At 41.8% G+C, this 15,117-nt stretch overlaps 1 protein-coding gene across 15 annotated transcripts in view; it reads left to right on the top strand.

The window, feature by feature from the left end:
* LOC117828391 (cytoplasmic dynein 1 intermediate chain 1) overlaps window positions 1–11,374 on the top strand; it is a 63,683-nt gene extending 52,309 nt beyond the window's left edge. For all 15 annotated transcript variants that reach the window (XM_034705510.1, XM_034705508.1, XM_034705502.1 and 12 more), the window contains 3 exons: window positions 4,378–4,518; window positions 7,660–7,785; window positions 10,596–11,374. In XM_034705510.1, the coding sequence (XP_034561401.1) occupies window positions 4,378–4,518; window positions 7,660–7,785; window positions 10,596–10,706 (378 nt within the window). In that variant the 3' untranslated portion in view covers window positions 10,707–11,374. The remainder of the gene's footprint in view (window positions 1–4,377; window positions 4,519–7,659; window positions 7,786–10,595) is intronic.
* The last annotated feature ends 3,743 nt before the right edge of the window (window positions 11,375–15,117 follow it).

Below are 15,117 nucleotides of genomic sequence, written 5' to 3'. Positions count from 1 at the left end.
AGGTAAGATTTTGATTTAATTATATATTGTTTTCAGTCACGTAACCAGCGCGGACATCTGGGGGGCAAAGAGAGCTTAGTCAATTGATGGCTTCCTCTAGACACTCAGCTGCAGCATGGGATTGTTAAGTTTCCATCACTTCAGGATGTAGTTTATTTATATCACCTGAAAACCACAGACAAACAGAGAACAGCATCTTTAAGTTTTGGGTACACGCCACCTTTAAACCGCAAAACTATTTCAATCACTCAAAACAGCTGAGTCCTTGCCAGAACCTCACTGCTGTGATGCTTACACTTATATCTAGGTGAGAATCTTTCCCTTTACACTGCCGTCTGGATGAAAGTTTCTTGAAACACGTACAGCTATATGCTGCTCAATGACACTCCCTCCAAAAAGTTCACTGTCAAGTGCTCACTCTAAAAATGACCCTTCCCCTCAGCTTACCTAAGACCACTTTATCACCACAAACAGTGACATCAGTGTTTATCTACCTTTAGCTAGTCTGCTAGTGATGTCAACAAGTTACAGCTGGAGTTGTTTACATCAGTCCAGGAACAATCTGGGGCCTAACATTGATAGAGAATGATACTGACTCTGATACAATTAGTTACATTCATTGCAAGTCACAAAGAACAACTTATAATATATTTCGACAAATTTTAGTCATGAACTACTCCAGACATTCAAATTAAGTTAATACATATTTTTTAAATGAAGTAGGACAGATACATCCTCTTACGTCCCCTTTAAGTTATTGTTGTATGTGTGTTTATGTGCAAAACTTAGCAGGGCCAGATCTTGAGTGCTGTTGTCTCAGAGCAGCATTGCCGCACTGCTTTTTCAATACCCAGAGATTAAATTAACCCCTGCAGATATACAGTATATTGTTTGGCCTATACAATCAGGCTTTTTTTGTCTGCTTGCCGTTGTCTAACTCTCACTGACTCCAACAGAAACTTTAAAAAAAGATGTGCCTGTCACGATGGGAGAAACTGAGGAGGACCCATGTGCAGAAAAATAAAGATTTAAATAATTACAGAACGAAAAGGTAAAAACTTACTAAAAACATCCAAGACCTAAATCCAAAGGAAAACACTGGGAACACTGGGAAAAAGAAACACACACACACACACACACACACACACACACACACACACACACACACACACACACACACACACACACACACACACAGAGTAATTAACACAGGTGTAGGACACAGGACACAGGTGAAACTAATCAGGTTAATCAAAAAAGGAGGGAAACACACAAGGGCAGGAAGTAAAACTAAAGTGGAAACACAGGGATCACGAACTACAAAATAAAACAGGAAACACAATAGACCAGACTAAAACACAAGAAAATACACAAAGGACTACAACAAAAGACATTGATCACACAAAGAAGACGAAAGATAACATAATACAGACAAAAGACAGGGAGGAAACGCAAGGCAGAAACAAAACTAAAGATCAACTCATGAGGAGTTCAAAATAAAGCTGTGCTCAAAAACGATGATAAGGATCAATGTTTATATTTTGTATCAAGATATTGTATCATTGATCAGATAATTAATAAACTGATATCTACAGATTCATCACAATACATTTATTTTGGGGTCAATATCCAGAGCTTTAAAAGCTTAATTTAACTTGTATTCATCCTTTCTTTGTCTCATCTGCATAAGATAAATCAGCTGGTGTTCCTAGTGATGATTTCCAGTTCAAACCAGATAAAAGCTCAGCAGCACCTCAGCACAGGAAAGATAATGACAAGCAGTTTCTCCACGTGCGGCGCCACAAGGATTAAGCCTCATTTTAAGATTACTTTTAAGACTTGTTGCTGCAGATTATTCACTAAAATTACCTTATTTAGGACGGGTAGATTATGGACAGACTACAGTAAAACAGTACTTTGCATTTTGAAAAGTGGGTAGACACAGGCAGGGTTTTGCTCCTTCAACTCTAATGGCCCAATGCATCAAGAATACCTGTCAAAAAAGAGAGCTTCAGATTGCGTCAGAGCATTTGTCTGAGAGGGAAGATAAACATAAAAAATACAACTTTGTTTTCAGAGATACTCAAAAGCTAAAGGATGAGTAAATGAGTGTAAAAGTTATGAAGCAGGACTAAAACAAGGAGAGGACAAGAGAGAGGGAGAGAAGATAAACAGGAATCACTCAGCTGATCGAAAGCTCAACCTGTGAGATGGAGTTAAACGACCTCTGCTGTCACCCGCAGGCTGGAAAACAGGTTCAATCGAGGCTTGAAATTGGTTTGACTGTTTGTTTGTGTTTGTGTGTGTGTGTGTGTGTGTGCCTCGCCATCTGTCTGCAGGTCTCACAGCCTTTCAGAACAACTGTGGAGTGAGAGAGTAAAGGTGATGGAGAAAAAGAGAAGGAATGAGAGGAGGTAGAGGAGAGAGAGAGGGGGACTACATTCCTTTATTTGCTCCTCCAGCCAACCTGTCTCCTCTCCTCCTCCCCTCCCACTCTACCTGTCAGGAATGCAGTTTGTAAGCCTGTGGAATCCTAACAGCAGCTCTGAGACACACACATACACGCGCACACACACACACACACACACACACACACAGAAACGCAAACACGCATTGGTATTAAACTAAATTCCCACACTTCTTTCATTTGCAGTAGCCTTTAGCCTTCAGTCGACCAACAGTCAGTGAACCTTCACTCTCTGAGGCCTGTGTGTAATGCAGTGCATGAGATCAATATAACATACCATGCACATACATACAATCATGGTGTCTGAGGGAGCAGAGGCTGCATTTATCCTACAGTGTGTGCATGATTTTGTTCCTTTTTCAGGCTTTTACAGACCGAATTTACTCTCATAACCTCCGTCCCTCATGTGGAGTGACTACAGTATTAAAATGTCAAAATATTGGGCGCTGCTGGCCTAGCGGTCTAAGCTCCACATACAGTCCTCGTTGCAGGGGTCGCGGGTTGGATTCCCGGCCGGTCGACCATTTCCTGCATGTCTTCCCCCACTCTCTACTCACCACATTTCCTGTCTCTCTTCAGTTGTCCTATAAAATAAAGGAAAAAAGGCCAACAATATATATATATAAAAAATGTTTTAAAGTTGAAATACTTTAAGGCTGTTTTCAAGACATTTGATTTCAGTAACTTTACAGATTAAGAAGTCAGCCTCAGATATTTCTTGTTTTTGCTCATAGATTGGCCAATGAGCAGAAAGAAAATGATGAACAAAATGTCAAAGATGTGTTTCAGGTATAAAACTGTATAAAACACGGACGCAGACTCAGTAACATCCCCCATCAGTCTCCAAAGAGGTGTTATGACGCCCAGTGACGGTGGTGGCTATGTTGGAAATGCTGACATGAACTAACTTCTGACTAAACTGGAACAGCAACAACACTTAGTCACTTAGTCAATTCAACCCCGAGCCTAATCACACATACTTCCACATAGTGCTTAGCCTTGGTATAATCAAAATAGATGAATTATAAAATAATTTGTTCTCTGCTCAAATGTTACAGTACCAACGATATTTTTGAACCAGGATGTTTAATTCCACTCTAATTATGGGCATTTTAATCATAGACTGTATAATTAATGGACGTATTATCCGTGATGTCACTCATCTGTTTCTGAGGCACTGTTTTGAAGCCAATAATCGGCAGGAGCATATTGGAAATGCTGAACTCAACCTTGCTGCTGTCAAGCTAGTGTGAGGTAAAGAGGCGGGCACCTCCAGAATGACTTCATTTATAAACACCGGAGGTTGCTGCTTGGATTCAGCTGAACAAAACAGGGAGAGCACTGGCTGTTATATTTCAAGTGTAGAACTTTTCAAACCTTGTGTATGCAGAAAGATGACTTTTAGCTAACTTTTTTTTTTGTCAGATAATGTTTTATGCTCTGTTGATATTGCTAAGGGCCTTTCAAAATTCCAGGATCATCATCTTCAAACATGCGCACATTCATTTCCAGCGCCACTTCCTCTTCGTCCATTGTCCACCCTTCCTTCTTCTCACATCTCCATCTCTTCCCATCCCTCTCTCTGTCTCTCTGTGTCTCTCAGACAGCTGTTGTGTTGAGGTTACAGTACACCTTGTGGAGGGGCCCTCCCTTTCATCTCTCCCAGCGGTTTTATGGCGCTGTGTGAATGTGCAAGGCTTTTTAATTAGGCTCTGCACCCAGACAGGCCCCAAGGCTGAGGCAGCGCCACTCTGTCTGAAGCTTGCTCACTCCCTCTCTCCATTCCTTCCCTCTCTCTCTCTCTTTTCTTTCAATCTCTAGACTGTCATCCACTGTAATCCCCAACTCTCTCTCTTTTTTCCTCTGCAGTTTTTTCTTAGTGATAGATCTCTTCTCTTTCTGTCTTTCAGCACAACAAGCCTCTGTACTCATTCGAGGACAACGCAGACTATGTGTATGACGTCATGTGGTCGCCTGTGCACCCTGCGATCTTTGCTGCCGTGGATGGCATGGGCCGCTTAGACCTGTGGAACCTCAACAACGACACAGAGGTATGTGCGTGTGAGAAAATAGGTCATTGTGGGCGTGTTTCTGTGTCATCTTTTTGTGTGTTGACGTGAATGTGTGCTTTCCTCGGGGCCTGTTGTTGGGTCTTGGCCCTGAACCGCACAACCAAACACCCAAGACTTTTCCCTCCCACCACCAGCCCCTCCACATCCCTCTGTACACCAACACACACATGCACAACAAAATCCAATATTCCCCCGTGGGCGTTTCCCGTAGATCTTGCTTTAAATCACACTTGGTGACATCTCTCCACCCAGACGTCCCGCTAACATTCCTGCAACCTCTGTCCAATGCTCAGGCAGCCTCAGGACCCCGCCACCTCCTCTCATCTGCCTCCCACACTGTCCCATCAGTGAAGTGTACACATGTGCAGGAGACCTCAGTCCTCAGTCCAAAGCTCAAGATGAGAGTAATAACATGAGAACTTTTCTCAGTGCTGTTATTATTAAGAAGGGGGCAACTGAGGCCACAGTGGGAAGATTAACCTTAATTTCAATTCCCCAATTTGTTTGAAAATATTGAATGAAATGTATCTAAAGTAAACTGTAATATCAAAGAGATTATTTATCTTTTTCAAAATAGAGACAATCTTGACTGATGTTTGTTTCGATCAAAGAAATGTCCAAATAGCTGTAATTACTTGTTGATTGAAGGAATAATTAACCTTTTTTGAAGAAAAACAAGAAGCTAATTAGCTATCTTGCTACTTGTTACGAAGATTGTCACCACCATAGGCTGTATTTCACTATGGATGACACGCCCCCATCCCCTCCCATCGTGTATAATGAAGCTAAAAATACAACTTCAGCGGGTGCTGACATTTTTCACTGGTGATATTTTGGAGCATTGGTAACAGCGATCTGGCTGGTGGAGCCTCAGGATTGATGTCATGCCGCTTCTGCAAACCAAAGCATACATTTTACTTACCAATGAAACGTCAAAGATCCCTCAGGTGGATCCACTTCAGGACAGATCCTTGTGTTGATCTGAAATGGACACTCACAGTTCTAGAAAGTTCACTGACCCTTGTGTTAGTGTTTATGTTGTCTTTCTCTGTTCCACCTCTACCTTGTTAGAGACCACAGGAGCTGTGTTTCTTAACAGCTGTTAATCATGATTTCACATCCCTTCTTATTAGCCTCAAATAACTCTTTAAAACTAAAGTCTAAACTGTCATAACAGACATCATGTTTGAGAATTATTTTCTTCATGGGTATTTTAATCTTCCAGTTTGATCCATGCCCCTTCAGTTATAATAGAATAAATAGGCTTTATGACCTTTAATGCAGCCAGTTATCAAGGAGAGCTTTTTTTCTTTATTTATATTTTGGGGCTTCTTTGCCTTTATTGGATAGGACAGCTGAAGAGAGGCAGGAAATGTGGGGAGTAGAGAGTAGGGGGTTGACGTGCAGGAAATGGTCAACCGGCTGGGAGTTGAACCGGCGACCTCTGCAACGAGGACTATAGCCTCTATAAGTGGGACACTTAGACCACTAGGCCACCAGTGCCCCATCAAGGAGAGCTTTAAATATTTTGTCTTCACTTCATGGGAGCTGTCATGCCGTCCCCCTTTTCACAGTCTATAGTTAACTGTCTTATGAGTGTACAGTAAGTACGCAGCAAGAAGAGAGTTAGCGTAACAGCTTGTCTGGCTTTGTCCAAAGGTTTAAAATACATCTGACAAACCCTCTGAAGCTCTCTTAACACCACTTTCTGTTAAGCCTAAGTTTTATGTATGAAAACTTTTGAGCTCTTTGGTGCCTGTCTGTTGTTTTGGTTATTACAGAAGTATTTTACTAAGACTGTGTTTTTTCTTTTTAGAGGAAGAAAAAGTTGCAGTCTAAAGTCTGGGTCTGAAAACCTCACTTTTTTACAACTTTGATTGTGGGTTTCAAACCTTTGATCACTCAGGTAAAAGTAGGGATAAAAGGGTCCTTCATTCTCCTGCTCTCTTGGTTTCCATGGAGACAACACCCTCAGTGCCTTCAACCTTAATACTAGTCTGCGTCAGATGCTCTCCTCTTTTTCTCCATAATGATCTTCCACTCTTCTTCTTTTCTCGTTCTCTCACAGGCCTGTCCTCATAAAATTCACATCTCATCTCCCTGGATTCTAAGTCACATCTCATGTCTGTCATGTCTCGTCTCGTTTTAACCGCATCTTCCTCCCTCATTGATCCCATCAGTAGCTTTTTCCCTCTGCAGCACAGATGCAGAGTTTCCCATGATTCCCTCAACAGCAGCCTTTTCAGCGACAGAGGAAGAGTTCATTATCGACAGCCTAACTTGACTAACAATGTGCTTTATGAGAAACATTTGCTCTGGGAAACACACACACACACACACACACACACACACACACACACACACACACACACACAGACCAAACACACAAATGGATGTACCAAACACATGCAACACACATTCCCTCATGCACACTAAGGCTAATAGCAACAGACTTCCATTGTTGCCATCATATTAAAAACACAGTCATAACGACACTAACGGAGCAGTGCAGCTTGTCTGGTTCTCATTTCCAGTACACACACACACACACACACACACACACACACACACACACACACACACACACACACACACACACACACACACACACCACGCACAATATACACATACACACACACACAGCCAATTTAAAGCGCTCAGTTCAGATCCACTCGGGCGGAGCGGGGGAAGCTAGCAGGCTAATGGCAGTCAGTCTGTGGTTAGCACTGCTTTAAATACACAGCAGCTCGGTGTGTGAGGCGACATGATGCCAAGGCCTCTGTCTCCACTGGTGACATGTGTCAGACTCGCCCGCCACTTGTCAGGAACAGTTTATGGAAACACTCCACATGGTTTTAGGCTTTTTAAAAGGTGCAACACCAGCATTGCTGTTTACTAAAAAGAGCTTCAGGCACAACAGCAAACATGGACTACATTATTTTACAGTAGACGTCCTGGTGTGAGTCAGTAAAATTTGATTTCATTGTGTTTTGTTGGAAATTATTTGTAACAGAACCTCAACTATTCACATCCAGATGTATGTAAGCACTGTGTATATATGAAGAACAGCTTAATTCAATAATGACCTTTTTTTCGATGCTTAATTTTTTCATCCCCAAGGTACCAACTGCCAGCGTGACCATCGAGGGAGCTTCAGCCCTCAACAGAGTCCGTTGGTCATCTGGAGGGAAGGAGGTGGCTGTGGGTGACTCAGAAGGCCGAGTCTGGATCTATGACACTGGAGAGGTAGAGATTATAATCATGTAATGGACATTGATCAAATCATACAGTAACCATATGTAATACATACTCTACATCTGAAAACATAATCTCTTTTTGGCACAGAGAGAGTGAACCCTCACTCTCATTAATGTTACCTTATAGAATATTAATATTTGGTAGCTTCATGTGGTTGAATTATAAACTGGGGAGTACATATTTGCTGGATTCACTTTGGGCGCTGTGAGGCCTGCAGCTGGTGTTTCTTGTGGGCTTCAGTGTTAGACAATCAAGATTTAATTACTCCAGAGGTGCCAAAGCATGAGTGAACGACAGTGACCAGTGTTATTAAGTCACACTACAGTAGATCTATGGATGTTAGTGCCTCAGATCAGAGTTGTAAGTGTTGCTCACTCATCAGTCACACTTCATCTGTTTCCTGATTTTGTGTCATGTGGAAGGAAAACCTGCAAAGAGAGGAATAATGTTTGTAACTGTTACTGAGTCATGCTTTTAAAACATATATGCATGCTTTCTCTTTGATGTTTAATGTTTATTTTTCACCAATGACTTTGGTCAAAAGACATGTTCTATAAGAAAGTGCATTTATTTCACAGTAAAACCTCCACATGCACCACAACCGATCATTTCAGGTCTTTTAGCTCTGTATGTTTACCAAACTGTCAGCATCCCCATGAATGTATGTGTTTGATTTTTGCCCCGCCCTCTTTGTGTCGCTGTAAAATATCCTCCACATGACTCTGCCATCACCACAAAGCGGCAAACCACCCTGCCTGCTCCTCGTATGTTCTCTCAAGCTCAGAGCGCTCTGGTTAGGATCCCCATGTGAGGGCGAGTTAGCCTAGCCGCTCAGCTAATTTTAGCATCATTTTGTCGTGTGGTTGGTTGGAGGGAGGCTTGGCTGAGCTGGTGGCTTCCGCGCACCATGGCTGATGGTAACGAAGAGTCATCAATAAAAGAGAGCAGGGTTGAAGGTTTTATGACCCTGAGGACATGTGTGTGTGGTACAGGGTTCACTTCTCGAGAAATCCCCCCCTCCCTCACGTTGCTAAAACGAGGAACAGCATGTGAATAAAAAAAAAATACATTGAACTGTTCTGAGAAGTTGGGAAAACATCAGTGTTATTTTATTTGCTACAAATAAGTTCAGTGTTATTTATCAGCAGGGATGGCAACTGTTTTGATTTGTCTGTTATTGGTGCTGAAAGTCCAAATAGTAAAACATAAGTGTTTCAAGGTCGGGGATTCAGCGCTGATCCACAACGTGAAAATTTAGGACCCGCTGCTTTAAAATCACCAGCACATGAAATCCAACAGAGTTTCTCTGACACTCGAGCTTCTTGCATTTTATTCAACAGCTGCTCACTCAGTCACTATGAGCAGCATATACATGATCTCCTGGCTGAGCCCCCTGCTGTGGCCAGCACAGCTCTGTGGGGGGTTTGAGTAGGGGGGGGTTCAAAATGGCTGCCTCCCTCCTCCTGGTTCCTGTTTAATTACAGCCTGGCCATGCAAAGCGGTTGCAGACAGCTTGGGTGGCGGCCGCGGCTTCTGTCCCACTCATTCTGACTCCCACAGAGAACAACTCAAGGTCGACACTTAAAGAGGAACAGTGTTCAGTGTGACTTCCTGCATTAACTCTTTACTGGTGGTGTAGCTCATGATCGATTTTAGCTTTGTGAGCAGTGTGGCCCGACCAAAATATATCAGAGACTACTTGAGGTATTGTAATGGAATTTATAGAAGACATTCATCGTCCCCAAGGGAGGAATCAGAATGAGTTTAATGAACTTCTCATTATTCCGGAAGCGGGACTGTGCGATTGAGGATTGTGATTGAGCTTTTGAATTAATTAAAATTATTTTTGGTCACCCATTCATTGTCCCCAGAGGATTAACGGTATGACTCTAAAGGCTTCTAGTTTTTCCTTAACTCCAATTTCTTCTAGAAAATGAGAGGCTACAGTCCTCGTCACAGGGGTCGCCGGTTCGATTCCCGGCTGGTCGACCATTTCCAGCATGTCTTCCCCCACTCTCTACTCCCCACATTTCCTGACTCTCTTCAGCTGTCCTATAAAATAAAAGGCCAAAAATCTAACTTAAAAAAAATAAATGATACCTGTAATATTTCTTTTAGGTATATTTTTTCAGAATTTATCTTTTTAGCATTATTGAAGAATAAATTTCATGCCAGTTAGAAAATAAGAAAATTAATATTAATGCTTCATAATAAAATTATTCCAACTGTAATTCATAATTGTGAAAGAGAAAAGAATAATAATTTGATAAAACATTAAATTCTGACATCAAAATCTGACTTTTTCAGAGGGTATGGTTTTATTTCATATTCTTGACTCAGAGCAAAACTTTGAGTTTAATCTCATTAGCTCGTGTTGACTTATTATTTGTATCACTTATCTTAGAACACTGAGGTATATCTCACAATATTTGATCACTTATAAAATAACTCTTTAAAATCAGCTTTTTAATCTTAGAATTCTGACTTTTGACTTATTAAAATAATGTATTATGTACATTTCTAAACGGTGACTCACCTTGGAATATTATTTCTCTAAAGGTGAAAGATTTCACCTGATCTGTTCTCTTCCACTCCTTAAAATTGGCTTCTGTTAATTGTTAGTAAGTTCATCTTGAAGAAAAATGTAACTGGTGACCCTCTGCTACTGTTGGCAGTAACAATATCAGAAATCTATAGAGCTCTGTTACCTAGCAACATCGTGAGGTGACACATATCATACAGGTGTGTCCAGTCACCTCGTAATGCCATGTTCTCTGTTTCTCTGATGCTCCTCACAGCTGTCACTGGCTCACACAGATGACTGGGGGCGCTTTGCTCGCACCTTGATGGAGATCCGTGCCAACCGTGCGGATGGCGAGGAGGAGGGGCCTATGGAGCTGGCTTCATAGAGCAGGAATCCAAACCAAAGCAGAGCGATTCAGACGCCTGGTGTGCTTTTATCGGTGTCACTGTAGCATGAGTCCATCACTCACTTCAGTTTGGTTTCCTCACTTTTATGTGCAGTTCATGTCAGGTCCAAACAAAGCCAAGCTTTCATTGTATTTCTGCATTGACTGTCTGTTAATGGATAAACTGTTTATCTTCACTAAGTTGTCAAATGTTATTTGTTTATATGTTGACGTAAAATCACGTCTTGCTTGCATTCTGTGAGCCTGCAGTATTTACAGTGGCAGTCTTATAGCCTTATAAAGTCCTGTGTACTGTAACAATGCTTTGCACTACTGTGAAAATTAAGCAGGGTCCATAGACTAGTCATGTATTGTTTACAAACTGTTATGTTCACTTTATGTTGTGCTTCCTTTCTCTGTACTATGATGCCTGCATGCAACACATTCCTGAAACACTACAGATGCATAAACATGAGAGTTGGTTGTGATGGTGAAGTTTTCTTGTGTGTCGGTGTGTGAGGGTGTCAGAAACTTTGCATTTTGTTGTTTTGAAATGGAGCAGCCATTGTTTATTATTAATGAAATGTAACGACTATCAAGAGGTATGTTGTATGCGGAGTGCTCACTGTCAAACCTGCTGTGTTTACTATTAAAGCAGAGCTCATCAACTGCTGTGTGGCTTTTTTCTTGCAGCATTCAAGATGAAACCAAGCGGCAACCTCCAGTCTAAAAATATGAGTCCAAGTGCTAAAAACTGCAGTTCATCAAGGATCCGCTTGAGGCTGGCATTGGAAGTACCGGAAACCACATACACATGAATGGGAAAAAGACGATCTTTACAGCGGAAATAAATATGTTTGCCTGGTACAAAAGACAAGTGTAGTCTGGATAGCTCATTTCTCGATCAGCTCACACCGCCGACGATTGGCCTCAAAACAGCTCTTTAGAAACAGATGGGTGACGACACGGATCCTACATCCATATTTTATACAGTCTATGGATGAAACGCCAGCACACATTAAGTTTGTCTTTAGTCTCAACACACTACAAATGTGCAGTTTTACATCTTTCATCTGCAAGCATTAAACCTTAAAACCATGTCTAACAACAGTAAACAATGAACAGTCTGAAAGCTAGACTTTCATATTTTCAAACATCCCTATATATAGATAATATTCTCTCTTTTTTTCTCTCTTCTTTCATGAAGGTGGACAAGTAGGGGGTAGTTGTGTGTACAGGCTAACCTGGTAGGGCTGATCTCTAGCCCAAGCAGGCTGCTCGCCCTGACTCTGCCTTCCATGTCTTCTTCCTGACATTTCTTTATGGATGCTTCTTTTTGTTTTCTGTCTCTCCTCTCATGAGAGTCAGGGGGTAGAAGGAGGTAGAGCGTACAGGCTTAGGGATGAACTCTCGCCCAAACAGGGTGCTCGCCCTGACTCACTAATATAGAGAGAAGTGGTTCTAAAACACTGGAGCCAACTTGCGAGCCCCCCAGGGTGTCTGCACTAAAGGGAGGTGCCTACTTGGTTGTCGGGGACATCAGGGGTCATGTGGTAGGTCATGTATCTTATTATTAGTATAAAAATATTGAATTAAGGGCATTATGGGATGGATGTTTCACTAAGCACTTAACCTTTTTATTAGAGCTCAAGTACCTTGTGTTGATTTGAAACATTTAAGTAAGTTTCTGGTCACATTGTGGAAACATTAAATCAAATGAACACCTCACGTAGAATGATGATCTTTATCTGTAGTTCTGATCACATGAGGATGTATTAGAAGCATCTAAAGGAAGATAGTGGAAAAAGCTGCATCTAAACATATTTAGTTATGATACCTTTATATGTATCTACACCTATGTTTATTTTTATGAAAGGAAATTATAAATAAAATAAAAAGATGTCTTTATAAACTACCAGCAATGACTTGGTGGAAATGTTAAACTACTCTTTTTCTCACTTACCCCTAACCCGTGGAGGTTCAGGGAGGACTCTCGTAGGAGGAGGCAGCCTCCTTCTCCTCCTCCTCCTCCTCCTCCTCTGCTGCTGCTGTCGCCACAGTGTAGCGTGGGAGATGGAGTCCAAACTTGCTCCCTATGCCAGCGAACGTGGCCACAGCCAACCTGAAGCCTCCGATGTGGTCGGGGTTGGGCGCCGGCAGGCTGATCCGAGACTTGGGGGTGGGCTCCGAGCCAGCAGGCTTTCTGTGGTGTGGAGAGACGGAGGGAGAGAGTGAGAGAGAGACACACACACACATGGGGAAACCAGAGTCACAGTGAGAGTCAAATTAAGGAGGAAAATGGAGAGAGGTAACTTTGTGATGTGCTACCAACTCAAAAAAAGCAACCCCCTCCTAAAAAACATATGAAATCATCAGATCTACACATGAAAGTAAAAAGGCATCCAGCGAGTACATGTAAGTACAACAAAAATAGTCATCAAAAAACTATATTTGAGAGGTTCACCATTCCCCTCTGGCATTTCAGCTTTTCACAATAAAAAAGGGAAATAATATCCCTGAGAGGGGACCGTTTTGAGGAGGAAATCAGCTCATTACAATCCAAAAGGCAGTGAAAGTGAAAGTAAAAATCAAATAGCTGCTGCCTGCCCCAATTTATGTGCTGCAAAACTCTCAAGATTGAGGAAAACATCATCTTTTCTTGAGATGATTTTTGTAGTGATTTTGCGCTATATATATAAAGATTGATTGATTGACTGATATTTTTGGTTAAGTAGCATTTGGCTTCTCTCTAGTAGACGACACGCACCATAAGCAGCTGCTGAACACCAAAAATTAATCTGTTTGGGCATGCTTGGAAATCACAGCATTGTTTCATTAGAAGGCTTCGGTATCGAGAAAGCAGTTCCATCTTTGGACCGGTTCTTACTTTCTGATATTTGTGCATTTGAGAAAGCACATGAAATTCAGTTCTGCTTTTCAGTTCCTAACAGCAACATAAATCTTGCAAGATTAAACCTCAGTGAGAATTTTGCAGTTCAAGCAAGTTTTACGAATCTGCCAGGATCTGCTTTGCCAACGTGACTTTGGTCATTGAGACCAAGAGGCAACCTCCGGTCTAAAAATATAAGTCCTATGTGGAAGTGCTAAAAACTGCAGTTCATCGAGGATCCGCTTGAGGCTGGCTCAGGAAGTACCGGAAACCACATACAAAAATTAAGAAAAAGCCGATCTTTACAGCAGAAATAAACCTGTGTACAGCCTGGTACAAAAGATGAGTGTAGTCTGGATAGCTCATTTCTCGACTGGCTCACACTGTACGGGGGGTGAACGGCTATTTCGAAGATATTGAGATTACGAGTCTTCCAATGAGAGGCACAGCTGACTTGTTTGACAGGGAACACTGTAGGTGTTTGCTAGGAGGTTCAAAGCCCACCTCTTTACGTCACAATCGCTTGACAGCAGCACTATGGCTCCCGCCGACGATTGGCCTCAAAGCAGCCCTTCAGAAACAGATGGGTGACGTCACGGATAATACGTCAATATTTTATACAGTCTATGGTTGAGACACAGGGAAAAGAATCAAGGTGGACCGCTGCAGGTTTGGCTTGGAAATGGATAACGACAGGGCAAAGTGCAACACCTGAGGCAAAGACATTTCATGCAACACAGCGTGGATTTGAAGAAATGCACTGTATTCAATATGCTGCGTCCCCCTTGCCATAGCTGTAGTAACTTCTCCTCATGTATCGTTCACACCAAACCCAAATGAAATCATTTGTATAAGTGAATTACATGTAAAGTCAGTTTAAAGACGCGGACAGACTTAAGTTCTTGTCCTTGGGCACAAATTTAAGAAATTATACATGCTTTAGTTTGCCTACTTTTTAGGAATCGGATCGCTAATGCTAAATGTGCTAATTAAATTATGGTATGTAAGTTTTGCATTATAACTATTTTATTTGGAGGGGAGTCGTGGACTGAAGGTGAATGCCTTTTTTTCCCCCTCTGAAATAAAAACATCTAATTTTATTAGGGTATTAAAGGTCTGTCCAACCCACCCATCCCGGCTGACAATAGTTACAACTTAGTGATGTCTGAAGAGGGAAGTGAAAGGCATGAATACACGTTTTAATAACCTTTTGATGCAGCTGGTCTTCTTTGGTAGAAGCTGCTTCTTCAGAGTCTCAATCACTAACTCATTCACTGACTGAGTCTGTCACAACAGATGGCTCCTCCAAAGCAACAAATCACCTACCTTGTTGCACAGGTCCTTGGCAACCACCTTGCATATCTCCTTCATGTTCATTGCACTTAAATCAACATCAATGCCTGAGCTGCTTACCTCTGTCCAGAGCATGTCTGTCAAAGTGGCTATAGTAGCTTTGTAGGTGCTGTACGACTGATCGATGGGGAGACCATTCAGGATCTTGCTTAACAACTCCATCACGAT

Source organism: Notolabrus celidotus, chromosome 16 (genome assembly GCF_009762535.1).
Source record: "Notolabrus celidotus isolate fNotCel1 chromosome 16, fNotCel1.pri, whole genome shotgun sequence".
NCBI classification, from domain to species: Eukaryota; Metazoa; Chordata; class Actinopteri; order Labriformes; family Labridae; genus Notolabrus; species Notolabrus celidotus.
The sequence above is the reverse complement of the archived record's forward strand: the minus strand, read 5'-3'. Positions and strand labels throughout refer to the sequence as shown.